The 14427-nt window shown below is 41.5% G+C and overlaps 2 protein-coding genes across 2 annotated transcripts; one reads left to right on the top strand and one right to left on the bottom strand.

Moving 5' to 3' along the window:
* Positions 1 to 630: 630 nt before the first annotated feature.
* LOC109431805 (serine protease snake) lies at positions 631 to 2099 on the top strand. Its single transcript, XM_062854987.1, has 4 exons — positions 631 to 981; positions 1047 to 1067; positions 1135 to 1653; positions 1716 to 2099. Exons 1-4 carry the CDS (start codon positions 930 to 932, stop codon positions 2033 to 2035), a joined length of 912 nt encoding a protein of 303 aa, XP_062710971.1. The 5' UTR covers positions 631 to 929; the 3' UTR covers positions 2036 to 2099.
* A 9725-nt stretch (positions 2100 to 11824) lies between these two features.
* LOC115255534 (serine protease snake-like) lies at positions 11825 to 13110 on the bottom strand. Its single transcript, XM_029853659.2, has 4 exons — positions 12967 to 13110; positions 12875 to 12895; positions 12302 to 12814; positions 11825 to 12203 (listed from the first exon to the last, which is right to left on the bottom strand). Exons 1-4 carry the CDS (start codon positions 13016 to 13018, stop codon positions 11878 to 11880), a joined length of 912 nt encoding a protein of 303 aa, XP_029709519.2. The 5' UTR covers positions 13019 to 13110; the 3' UTR covers positions 11825 to 11877.
* Positions 13111 to 14427: the final 1317 nt, after the last annotated feature.

Below are 14427 nucleotides of genomic sequence, written 5' to 3'. Positions count from 1 at the left end.
CGTCGAGCTGAGTCGATTGGTACATGTGACTCGACCCTCCGGGCCTTCTATCAAAAAGTCATTTTTGGAGTGAACATATAGCCTTTCCAGTACACTTAGTGTACGAGAAAGGCAAAAAATATCATCAGCGTTAACAAAAGTCCAATGTGTCCAAATGTGCATATTTTATAAGTGAGTAGAAAAAATGTAAGGATTGGTCATATGGATGCAACTGCCTTATGAATGGTTAAAAGTGGACACACATGCTTCGCGAACAAGATTAAATAACTTTAACTACATTGCTTCTTAATTGTTTGACGCATGTGTACGCCCATCAGAAATCTAAACTGCAGACAATGTGACTCATTGCAGTACACCCCAGTATAGTTTCAGCCGTATTATTCAGAGCTTGTGAACTTGTAAACTTTGCAATTCAGATGTTTATGGTCAAAGCGGCACTTTAAATAATTCGCTGAGGGACTATTCATAAGCCACGTAGGCTTTTTGGGGGAGATGAGGCTGGTCAATGTGTCTACGCTCCATATACATTTTAAATTTTTGTATGATCTAGGATGTAGGAGGAAGTCTGACATTTCTTCTACATGGATTATGAACAGCCCCTAGTCGTCATCAATCAAGCCATAACTTATCGCTAAAGTTTTGCGGTCGGCTTCTGCAGTGTAAATCTTCTCCGAATGAGAATATTGAAAACAACTGCTACGCCAATCGCAAACCACATGCCTTTTGCAGTTCCTATCTACATTTGAAGTGCACTCACTTCACAACCATATTTACACAAAGTGGGAATTTCCAGCACTATCCCAACGACATGTGGTTTTCAATTTGTCTGATACTAGATCTGATGGTATGATAGAAGAAATTAAAAGGATCGAAAGGCTTTCCATAGAAACTTAGTCGATCTTTAGCTTGCATCCGATCAGCACACATCAATGACCTTCCGTATTGGATTTTACTTTGCACTGTTGGCAGTGCTAGTTCAAGGTAACATTCCAATTGTTCGAAGCCTACTGGAATAGGATTAACTCTGTGTTTACTTCCCAATACAGGTCAGCGGATCGCAGATATAAGTAAGTTTTGAACAGTTTAGTGAGATACATATTACAGACCTGTTGATCTGAGTGTAAATATTTCCAGAATGCGAAGAGTATCGAAACCTTACGATCAGGACGACAGGAATCCTTCCATTGGTTGCCAGACCGAATCCCATTAAGGTTGCCAGTTTCACTTGTACTAAGACGGTGAAACTGATTGTAGGAGGGGAAGTTGCGAAAAAGAATGAATTCCCTCACCAGGCTCTTCTGGGATGGATAGAAAGAAATCCGCCACGGTACGAGTTTTTATGTGGTGGATCGCTGATAAGTAGAAGATACGTACTGACGGCAGCTCACTGTTTCAAAGTGCGGGATGCTGACTTCGTTCGCCTGGGAGAACACGACGTAAATGAAAATTCTGGCAATCATAAAGATTTTGGCATTGCTTCGATCACGAGACATCCCGATTATCGGTTCAGCTCATCCTATCACGACATTGCACTAATCAAGTTGAACGAAAATGTGCGATTCTCAAAAGTCATTCGACCTGCGTGCCTGTGGACAAAACATGACATCAATGTGAACGCAGTCATTGCAACGGGATATGGAATGATGGAAACGGGTTAGTGCTTTGGTGAAAATTGATCTCACGCCTCAGTGACACGTAAACCCTTTTTTTTGCAGGTGGCAATCACTCTACTGTGCTTCGCAAAGTAGTACTAAAGTTCTTGGATAGGGATATTTGCGGAATGCAGTTTTCAGGGAGATCCTTCCGTTCAGGGCTAATTGATGAGCAGCTGTGTATAGGAAGCGACACTTCAGCCAGGGATACCTGCCAGGGAGATTCCGGTGGTCCGATTCAAACGCTCTTGGGAGGATGTACCTACCATATTATTGCTGTGACTTCTCTAGGCCCTGGAAGTTGTGGACTAGCACCTGCACTGTACACTAGGGTGTCTAGTTATGTCGACTGGATTGAATCGATTGTGTGGGAATATGAGTAGATACATGAGTAAATACATGTAAGACGCGGCTAAATATATCTGAAGCTTTAGCAAAAGAAAAATAGATCTGGTTTTAAGTTCTCTATGCATGCGTTTTTTAACTGTTTTAGTTCTTGAATAGGATATAAATCAACTTCATCATATGCGTCAATTCCCGTCATATCAGATGGAAATATCCGACATTATAGATATTCCAACTTACCTTTGTCAATGGCTCATCAGATGGAAGCAAAAAGATGTAGACAACCAATAACCACCCCTAAAGCACTGCAAACCGAATAATTAGGCTAAATTTCACGTTTCAATTGCAATTCACTTGCATCCTAACATCTTGTTCCCGGTTTGCATTTGCCAAAAGCAACCGCACCAAAGTAACAGCTAGAGGAATTGGTCTTCTTCAGCGTTCAATTACTTCACCAGATTCACTTGCTGAACCAACTTTCAATTCACACCCCACACAAGTTCAGTACTTACAATACATGATTTTATTTGGATTGCGAAGAATTTGAACGGCTTTTCGAATAAAAAATTACGGTCAAATCATATTTTTTGACCATCCTATGTAGGACCATAGATTTTCATAGAAGGTGCACCGGGAGTTGAATTCATAGTTTGCCCGAAATAGGCGTGAACTTGATGAAAACATAATTCGAGGGAAAATTACTTAATCTTATCATTTTAAGGAAATTGTATACAAGAATACAAGAGATACAAGAATAAAATCGATCATTATTGGTCGGTACTTACACAGACGGGAATTAGGTGAGCAGCACACAAGTGAATAAGTCACTTTAATATAAACTATAATACCATTCTTTCTTGATTGTAAATAATCTCTGCGAAGACAACTTTCTGTGGGTACTAGACGGGTCTAGACCAAACATCAGTACCTCATGGGGTGTCTGGTAGAACCAAATTAATTTAAATAAATCGGTTTCGCTGAAACGCCCATCAAACGAAAGCTGAAGGTCCCCTCTTTCATTCTAGACTAAAATGAGAAAGTTCTATCGGCGGGCCTAGAACTTTTTTTTAATATTACTATCTTTGAGACTTGTGTTTTTTTTTCTCTTTTTAACCTTGGGTAAATCGGCTTGTATGGGGTGAGATCGCCTATTTGCAATGTATCCTTTCAAAAGAGTAAACGAGTCAAATAAATGTATAAAAATTGCCATACAAAATGTTGCTTAGACATGAAGCAAAGCAAAGATAACCGTACACATTGTAGTTGCTACTCCGTGATTGACCAGAACAATCGAAGTTGCACAGAGAACCAATGAATGGTGCTTGGGACTAGCTACACACTTTCAATGTGAACAATTCGATAGTTCGATATTTTAAAGTCAATAACGGCGCCGGCCACGTCCTTACGGTCATCGGGAAAGGGGAAGGAATGTTAGTACGGCAACCGTTGTTACTAGAAACCGTGGAATCCACCACCATATCCACTGTGCAAAATTTCAGCTCGATCGGAGAAACTATATTTTAGCGCCAGCCGTTTTAAGTTTTTATACGATTTACTATGAGGAAAATCACTTTTTCAAAGAAATATCGCCACAGGTTGCCCCACAACCCCAAAAAATAAATCGATGAATGATTTCTGTTGGAAATTTTACGAGAAACAAATCCTCCAAAGATCGCAAAGCGATCTAAGGCATGTCGAAAAAGTTATTGATTGAAAACCCAATGGTATGTCAAAGCTGTTTAACAAGTAAGGAATAGCAATAAACAATAAAATCTCGTCATTTGATCGATCGGGTAAGGCTTAATAACTTTTTCCACGAACGTCGCATCACTTTGCGGTCTTCGGAGGTCTGATTCCTTGTGAAGTTTTCTACAGAAATCATTCATTGACTTATTTTAAGGGATCAATGGGTGACCCCAAGCGATTTTTTTTTTTGAAGAATTAAATTTTCCCCATAGTAAATCGTATGAAAATCTCCCAAACACGTGTCACTTTTTCCTTTGAACAATGCAACGCGTTCGAGATTCTCATCGCAACACAAAATGTTGCTTAGACATTATGTGCAAAAAATATTTGATGAAATAAAATTTCAGTAGTATTTAGGCATCGCATATGTACAAATAAACTACGCCTTCTTTACATGTGGAGGAAGTCATTGCGGCTGCAATTTTTCTAGTTATTATTGACAATGTCATTCTAGTTATTATTGACGATCGAAATAGGCCGAGCAATGTCAACAAAAATAGAACATACATCAAATTAGCTCGGATCACGGAGTACAACATTTGGAAGGTAATGCATTTCGGAAAACTGAAAGTTTTTTGATGATCCATTCAAAAGCATGAATAAAACTACCCAGAGCTCCACACCAATTTTATCAACGTAAAGGGATAATAATAATGACGTCACATGTTTACGCTAAAAATTGATGATTACATAGGATGGTATTCGTTCATTTAGTGCACCTTTATGGTACCTTAAACAGCATTAAACATTTTTGGTTAATTTAAACTATTGCTGCAAGATTTAGAACCATCAAAATAATAAAAGTAAACATAATTCAACATACACACTTAGATAAAATCACCGACTTCGATAATATTATACCGAAATCTCAGTTTTGTTTACCGAAAAAAAAATCGGTAAACTGGCAACATTTACTAAACTTCGTTAAAGTTTGACCGATAAACGATAAGATTCTACCAAAATTTTGTAATTTTTTACAGAATTTCGGTAAAATTCATTACTGCTGAGCGTTCGCAGTTGAGATTTCGGTAGAAAATTCCGAACGTGATTAGCTGTGTATCTTTGCTCCAAACTTTTAAAGAAACAACAACGATGCTAAAAAACAAATCAAATAGTACGTATTGTGTTTGAAGAAACCTTTATCTGCAACAATTATTATCGAAGGCAGTTCATTCAAAGTTTTAGATAATAACAAGTGGACATAACAATTATTAGCTATTATGTACTAAGAACATCGTGTCAATCTGTCGATTACCAATAGTTTCAAGCATCGTGGCATTACAGAAGTGTTAGAAATTTTTCATTTAATTCTACAGCTTTATTGGCATATATATACATATTTTACATTTAAGTTCATATGTCAGATCATATACATAATAATCAGAATGGATTGGAAACGTCCTATCTTGTTCTTGTTTCTATTTGTAGGTTGTAGATACATATTATAACTTCTTTTTCTGAAAGATATCAGAGATGGCCGTTAGTACTACCCCACAAAAAAAAGTTCTGACTTGCTCGTTTAGATTTATCTTGTTCAATTGTGAGAACATACCCATTAGAAGATCATCGAAACTTGTTGAACATCTCCAGACTTAAAACGAAAATAAATTCTCCCTAGGGACGTATATGGCAGATCACACCACAGGTTGTGCTCTTGCTTTAATTACAGTATGTTAAGTGCAAATGTGTCTCCAAAATACCTTTGAGTGTCAGTGTTTGGCAGTCGAAGTGATAAGTGAACCACTCAGCAGTTTTTCATCCCTTTTGTTGGTTCAGTTTCAGTTACCAAGCGCGTCTACACGCTAAGACCGCTCAGCACCTAGAATGTGTAAGACCTACTCATAAGTGCATAATTTCCAGACCACACAAAAATGTGTAGCAGTTACACATTCACAAAAACAGTTAAAACACTCTTCTAGATGCGAAATGTCGATATTTTTTTTGCTTACTAAGATCACTAGTAATCCTAGCTAGATTGCCATTCAAAATGTTTTGCGAATTCCACGATTTTGTGGACGCAGGAGCTGATTTTGTGAATGTGCAAAGGTTACACATTTTTGTTGTAGTCAGGAAATTATGCACTTTAGTGCTGAGCGGCTTTAGCGTGTATGTTCACTCATCGGGTTGCATGGTTATACGAAGGAATACAAAGAAGATACTCCAATATAGACGAATTTCGCGCCAACCCTTCTATGGGGCTGGCAGCACCCTCTCAGAATCGAACGAAACTTTGTGGGCATAAGCAATAGGTCTGTCTAATCAACTTTGCATATTTTGTTTTTCGAAAATTTTCAAGAGTAACATTTGAAGAGGGCCTAATTTTTTTTCATAGATTTTTTTTTCAAATCGATGTAACTCAAAAATGACAAGACCTACAAAAAAGTGTTGTATAGCGGACTATCGTGAAATTCCATGAAGTTTTATATAAAAATATCTAAAAAATACAAAATTAATTCCAACACTGAAAAATAAAGGTTTTTAAAATTTAAATCGATATTACAAAAAACCCTATACTTTTAAATCAATGATTTTTTTTTTTCTGGAGAAAGGTATTTCAATTTCCTTCATTTTCTCCAAACAATGTTGCTGTGACATATTTAAGGGAAAAAAGTTTTCCTAACAAAAACTTGTTTCATGTCTACATTGAGTGAATATTTTCCATCGTGTTTCGTGCCAACAAGGCCATACATAGGTTCAGTAGCCTCTCATCAACCAATGAAACTTTATGGATGTTTAAAAAATTGTTGAAGAAGCAATTTTGCATAATCTAACATTTATCTAGACTACCATTTAAAAAGAGCGCATTAGGGTGGCCCACACTTATATGAAAAACATAAAATTCGAAAAATGACAAGTCTTACTTACTGTATCGATTGTTTTGGACTCCTAGGAGCTACGTTCAGCATTTGAGCGAAAACGAGATAGTCTAAGGGGTGATACACAAATTATGTCAACCAAAATACGTCCTTTTTCAACCCCCCTCCCCTCCCCTCCATGTCACGCTTTTTATATGGGACCTCACCACTGTTTGTACCTTTCTCCAGAAAAAAAAATCATCGATATAAAAACATAGGGTTTTTTGTAATATCGATTTAAATTTTAAAAACCTTTATTTTTCAGTGTAGGAATTGATTTTGTATTTTTTTGGATATTTTTCTAAAAAACTTCATGGAATTTCACGATAGTCCGCCATACAACACTTTTTTGTAGGTCTTGTCATTTTTGAGTTACATCGATTTGAAAAAAAATCTATGAAAAAAAATAGGCCCTCTTCAAATGTTACTCTTGAAAAATTTCGAAAAACAAAATATGCAAAGTTGCTTATTAAGACCTATTATTTATGCCCACACAGTTTCGTTCGATTCTGAGAGGGTGCTGCCAACCGTTGGTCGAGTTGGCGCGAAATTCGTCTATAGACAAGCTGCAGCAATGTGCGGGCATCGCTAAGCGTAACACTTTCTGATGCTCTCTCATCGTTGGCTTAAAACAACTGTGAATATACGTTATTTTTATCATTATTCAACGCATTTCCGCTTTTAAAACGTAACATACTATTTAATTTAACTGTATTAGAGATATTGCAGGTTGTGTTTCCATAAAAATCAAGAGTTGTGACAATAAAATATGCTTGCCGAATGAATCGCTTTCATTAGCGTCGCCGAGCATCTTCTCTCTTGATTGCGCTCTCGTATTGAAGCAGGCAAGTCGCTTCACGATGTGTTATACAAGTCGTCGAGTGTAGCACAAACTGAGTATAGACCTGATAGACCACTCAGTGACTCGTAATGAAATTCCAAACTCTGGTGTTTAAACTTATGCTTTTACGGCTCAAGATTGCATGCGTGGTAAAAGTTGTGCAATGTTTTTAGAATAGAAGAGTAATTTGTTTTTAGAATAGAGAAACAATTTGTTGAATCGTTGTCAGACAAATAATTGATTGCGTTCTTCAGTGTGATTATGTGTGTAAACACACACCCGAAGACCTCCAGAGCTCTATAGTACTGCACTTGTATCGTCTGTCTCCGTCGACCACTTGATATCGTAATGTACATACATACATACATTTATTTGTTCAACATCACATTTTTAAGACAAGACATAATCAACAATAGTACGCCACAATATTCGGTTTGTGGCTGCCGCTCTCCATCCTCGGTCGCACCCAATGCTCGCCAGGTCACGCTCCACCCGGTCCGCCCATCGTGCGCTCTGCGCTCAACGCCTTCTTGTACCAACCGGATCAGTTGCAAACACCAGCTTTGCAGGGTTGTTGTCCGGCATTCTTGCAATATGCCCTGCCCACCGTATCCTTCCGGCATTGGCCACCTTCTGGATGCTGGATAAGCCGTAGAGTGCAGCGAGCTCGTGGTTCATCCTTCTCCGCCACACACCATTCTCCTGCACACCGCCGAAGATCGTCCTTAGCACCCGTCGCTCGAAAACTCCGAGTGCTTGCAGGCCCTCCTCGAGCATGGTCCATGTCTCGTGTCCGTAGAGGACCACCGGTCTTATTAGCGTTTTGTACATGGTGCATTTTTTGTGTGGGTGAATCGTTTTCGACCGCAGTTTCTTCTGGAGTCCGTAGTAGGCCCGACTTCCGCTGATGATGCGCCTCCGAATTTCACGGCTCACGTTGTTGTTAGCCGTCAGTAAGGATCCAAGGTAGACGAATTCCTCCACCACCTCGAAAGTATCCCCGTCTATCGTAACATTACTACCCAGACGGATCCGCTCGTTTTCGGTTATGCCTACCAGCATATACTTTGTTTTTGAGGCATTCACCACCAGTCCGACCTTTGCTGCTTCACGTTTCAGGCGGGTGTACAGCTGTGCCACCGTTCCAAATGTTCTGGCAATAATGTTCATGTCGTCCGCAAAGCACACAAATTGACCGAATTTTGCTGTTGAGCTGTTGAGTCCGGCTCGTCGCATCACACCTTTCAGAGCAATGTTGAAGAGTAGGCATGAGAGTCCATCACCTTGCCGCAGTCCCCGGCGAGATTCGAATGAACTGGATAGTTCACCCGAAACCCTTACGCAGTTTTGCACACCGTCCATCATTGCTTTAATCAGTCTAGTCAGCTTCCCAGGAAAGCCGTTTTCGTCCATGATTCTCCTATCTCCATAGCTCTGCGCGGTTGATACTGTCGTATGCCGCTTTGAAGTCGATGAACAGGTGATGCGTTGGGACCTGGTATTCACGGCATTTCTGGAGGATTTGCCGTACGGTAAAGATCTGCTCCGTTGTCGACCGGCCGTCGATGAAGCCGGCTTGATAACTTCCCACGATTTGTTTTAGGTGACAGACGACGGAAGATGATCTGGGATAGCACTTTGTAGGCAGCATTCAAAATAGTGATCGCCCTGAAGTTCTCACATTCCAAATGGTCGCTTTTTTTGTGAATGGGGCAGATTACCCCTTCCTTACACTCCTCCGGTAGCTGTTCGATTTCCAGATTCTGACTATCAGCCGATGCAGACAGATGGCCAACTTTTCTGGGCCCATCTTGATGAGTTCAGCTGCGATACCATCCTTACCAGTTGCTTTGTTGGTTTTGAGCTGGTGAGGGAAAACTTCCCTCAGCGTGGGAGTTGGTTCGTTTCCGTCCTCCGTTGCACTGGCGTCGTCGTTTCCTCCGTTGCCGTGGGCTCCCGTGCCTACGTTCTCCACGCCGTTCAGGTGCTGATCGAAGTGCTGCGCCACGATAAGTCTTGACGTCGATAATGTCAGAGAAGTGCCGCCCGTCAATCAGAACGTGGTCGATTTGGGATTCCGTCTGCTGTGGTGATCTCCAGGTGTAACGATAAGGGAAGCTGTGTTGGAAAAAGGTGCTACGTATGGCCATATTTTTGGAGGCAGCGAAATGAGTCGTGGGCCGTTTTTGTTCGTTTGCTGGTGGGCGCTGAACTTACCAATCGTCGGTCTGAACTCCTCCTCCTGGCCTACCTGAGCGTTCAAATCTCCTATGATGATCTTGACGTCGTGGCTTGGGCAGCGATCATACTCACGCTCGAGTTGCGCGTAAAATGCGTCCTTGTCATCATCAGTGCTTCCCGAGTATGGGCTGTGCACGTTTATTATGCTTATGTTGAAGAAACGGCCCTTGATCCTCAACCTGCACATTCTTTCGTCGATCGGCCACCAACCAATCACGCGCCTCTGCATATCACCCATCACGATGAAAGCTGTTCCCAGCTCGCGTGTGTTGCCGCAGCTCTGGTAGATGGTATGATTACCTCTAAACGTTCGTACCATGGATCCTGTCCAACACACTTCCTGCAGCGCTACGATGCCGAACGCGTGGTCCTTTAATAGGCGAGTATGCGGGTGCTCCCAATCAAATTGAGAGATCGGCAGTTCCACGTACCGAGTTTCCAATCGCAAGTCCTTTTTGTTCGCTGGTTCGGTTCGTATTATTCTGTTGCTGATTTTCCGCTACAATGGTTTTTTTACGGCATGTTCGTAGGGCCTGACACCAACCCCCTACTTTCCGGAGGACCATAGTGCACAGTTGAGCTTAGAGCCCTTCCCTGGCACTCGGACGTAGATCAGCCGCCCCTAACATGGGGATCAGACGCTGTTGTGAGCCGCTCCTCCTGGAGAACATACGCTCAGGTTTGCCGAAGCAAACCCCCCCTTCCCTGTCAGCCTATGACCAAAGTACCCACCGGGGTTGGTTACCCGATCTTCCCTAAGGCTGCTCATAGTTTCCGACCGTTACCGCGGAGGTAGGGATAGGAGTTGCTGGGCAGAGGCTAGTGGATCACAATGGGATCTGAATTGCGCAGCATACCCAGCCTTTACCGTGCCGATATCGTAATGTGTAACGGCACAAATTTCAACAACAATCGTGGTAAGTTCAGTTTTAACTTAATCCTATGTCCAAAGTTCTTAAAACTTGGATAAAAGGTTATAGTCGTAGCCAATAAGTTTCACTTATTTGGATTTGTCAGAACTAGCACCGCGACAAGCCGATTGATATCCATTTGTTATCTCTATTGGATTTTTTTGTCCAATCATTCTTGATACATTTTCGACGCTGTTTGTGACAAATCTCATCACTTATTTTTTGCGTTTACTCGAAAGTTATTTTTTTGTCACTTACACCCTTTTGCTTCTAACCCCAACAATTGTCATCAAAATGTTTAATCATGGGTCATGAAAACAGTACGAAACTAAGCCTTCTTAAATAGCAACTCATACAACAAATCAGCTCAATGGCTGCACAACTTTTCAACTATCATCAGGCAACTTCAACGAGAACTGATTTCTCCTATTTACCCTCTAATAGCCACGGGGCACAAGCCGTATTTTCATAAATTAACACTCGGCAAATGAAATGAACAAAACAGCCAACAGTCAGTACTAAGTTTTCCTAGAAACTTAGTTGTTTGCGTCAAATGATCAAGGCTAACCTCGTCGGTCGGTCGGCTGTTCCCAGCACTCACCCATAGTAGATACGAATAGCACAGCAGAGGAGCCATCGTTTTCCGTTTTCCAACTATACCATCCCCCTCGGGGGTGTGTTCCGTTCCGTGACTCCCCATGCGCTCCAGAATGGATACCATCGTTGTCCCCCACTCAGAGACGTCGTCATCGTTCTTCGTTTTCGGTAATAGAGAGCTACACAATACGCACATCAGCATCATCAAACGCGACGGAATTATGGAGCGAGCGAGCGAACGAGGTCGGCTTAGCAGCGGAACGCGCAGAGGCTTCCCATTTTCCCGAGCAACGTTCTCATAATTTAACGTTAATTTTATCACCGCACCACCACTCCTACTAATGTTGTCTGCCGTCGGACGAGATGGCTTCCTAGGAGGAGGCTGTGTCGGCTGGAATCACTTCGAAACGGAATTGAATCTTTCGGTTGAGGAACAGTTGGGTGACGGAGGATGGTACAGGAAGACTAAGAGGCACGAGGAAATGAAACCTTTTCGGTCGCATTACCAGTTTGTAATTATTTAGGGCATGATTTTGGGACGCTTTTGCCGAAAGAAAATTAAATCGAAACATTTTGAGTCCGGTGGAAAGCGGAAGGGCTTCGGTTAGGAAAAATTATTTGCTTCGTTGATTCGAGTACGTTTTGAACATGGTTTGTATTTCGAAAATTCCAGTTCTACGAAACAGACATTATTCATCTTTCCACACGATTCCTTCAATCCAGTCGATGTAGCTAGACACCTTGGTATAGAGGGCAGGTGAATCCCCACACGACAGAGGGCCTAGTGAAGTGACGGCGATTACATGGTAGGTGCATCCCTTCGTCTCCAGTATAGTTTGAATCGGACCACCCGAGTCTCCCTGACAAGTGTCTTTGCCGGATGTTTCGCTTCCTATGCACAGCTGCTGATCCATGAGCCCAGACGCGAACCGTCTTCCTGAGAACTGCCTTTCGCATAACTGCTTATCCACGAACTGTAAAACAACTTTACGCAGCAAATTGGATCCACTGCCGGCTGAAATAAATTATGGAATCGAAACGGTTATTAATGGGTGTGCTTAGTCATTCATGGCAGTTTTAAAGTCAAAAGCCAGTTTGTTAGAAAATACTTACCCGTTTCCATGCTACCGAAACCCGTCGCAATCACGGCAGTCACGTTGATATTCTCCCCGGTCCATAAGCAAGCAGGCCTGATGACTTTCGAGAAACGCACGTTGTCCTTCAACTTGATAAGTGCAATATCATGATACGAAGATTTAAACATGTGATCTGGATGCCTAATTATCGACTCAATCGGAAGATCAACCTGGTTATCCGTATCGTCCTCTATGTTGTGTTCCCCCAGGCGAACGATGTCAGGATTTCCTTGTTTGAAACAGTGTGCAGCAGTGAGTACGTACCGTTTGCTAATCAGCGATCCACCGCAATCAAACTTATAGTCGTCTCCATCGCTCCAACCCAACAGAGCCTGGTGAGGGAACTCGTGCTTTCTGGCCACTTCGCCTCCAACAATTAGATCCACCGTTTTGGAACAATTGAAGCTAGTTATTCTCAGTGGGTTAGGATTGACCACCAACGGGATGATCGACGCTGTTTTGACGGTGAGCTTCCGGTACTCTTGACATTCTGAAATCACTTGCGAATAACACAGGGCTCATTTTTAAAACAATTTGTGTAAACACTTACTTTTCTCTGCTATTCGTTGACCTGCAATGAAAATGAAACACGTTTGATACCCTTCCGGTTATCCCAATGAATCAAAACATTCTGAACCTCACCTTGAACTATCACCAACAGCAGCGCCAAACAAAACCCGATGCGAAGGGCCATTGATGAATGCTGATAACTCAATAACTGTCGATCGGAAGCGTGCTGGAAGACGACTAAGCTGTGCGGGAAACCGGTTCAGCATTCTTGATTCGTTGCTATCAACGGGCGTACGGCAGAGGGATTGTTCATAAACAACGTAGCATTCTGAAAACTCTTTCCCTTTTCCCTTTGCGATTTTCTATTCTACTCCTAAACTTAATATGTATTGAAAGCCACCAAAACATTACTTCAGGCATGGACGATCCCCAAGTGATACGATCGCACGCTCCTCATGCGCAAGCGACGGTCAAAGGCAAACCGTGATGAACGCTTTCTTCCAATCGATGATGGGGGAATCCCCATGCTGTGTTTGGACGACTTGCTGCACAGCATTTCCTTGGACAGTGCGGATGAATGATTGAATTATGTCCACATCAACCACAGTGGAATAGTGAACCGTATAACCAACCATGGATGCAGAGATGCCAGATATACAGATTTTTCTGTATTATACAGATGTTTGACCTTCCACACAGACAAGATACAGAGTACAGAAAAATATCGATTTTTGAAATGTCATGCAGATTTCTACAGAAAGCATAAAATTAGAAGTAATTTTCAATGAATTCAATGAAAACTTTGTAAATTGTTGCTTAAACTTTGAAGAATTTATGAAAATGTATACATTTTCACACATGTTTTAGAAGAATAAATAACAGTAAAAATTTAAAATCATCAAAAAGTAGTACATTTTTGTTAGTTTCTATTGACTCTCGGTGTCTAAGCTGGCATCTCTGCATGGATGTTCCGCTTGCGACCAATCTGAATCGCGCTGGTTGGAAAGACTGTACTCGCGGACTCGGTTGATTGATTTCAGTTTCATTTATATTTTGCCTCAATAGGAGCTTCACAGCTAACATGTAAATCCGAAATAGACAGGGTCTTGAGGTCAGCGTGAGAATTCAAATTCCATTCGTGGGAAAAACCGGGCGTAACGATAAAGAGACGGCAAAATAGAAAATCCACCATTATTAGTGGCTTATTTTGTTTTGTCGAAACTGAATGAAAAATAATTCAGATTACCCCACTTAGGGGCTGTCCATAAACCACGTGGTCATTTTTTTTGGGACTTTTCAACCCCCCCCCCCCCCCCGCGTGGTCATTAGCCCATACAAAAAAATTTATTTGTCCATACAAAATGGTCATTGGCCGAACCCCCCCCCCCCCTGGTTTATGGACAGCCTCTTAGTGGTGATAAAGAAAAAGTGATACACACAAAATAATGTAGGTATAAGCCTCCGTACCGGTACTTTCGGTACTGGCAAATCTTACCCAAAGTACTGAAATCCGATCATATGCAATGGAAATAAACGAAAACATTTGAAACCAAGTACTTTGACAAACAAACGTTACATATAGGGAACTTTTCT

The sequence above is a fragment of the Aedes albopictus genome, chromosome 2, assembly GCF_035046485.1.
Source record: "Aedes albopictus strain Foshan chromosome 2, AalbF5, whole genome shotgun sequence".
NCBI lineage: Eukaryota > Metazoa > Arthropoda > Insecta > Diptera > Culicidae > Aedes > Aedes albopictus.
This window is presented reverse-complemented; position numbering and strand designations above follow the sequence as displayed.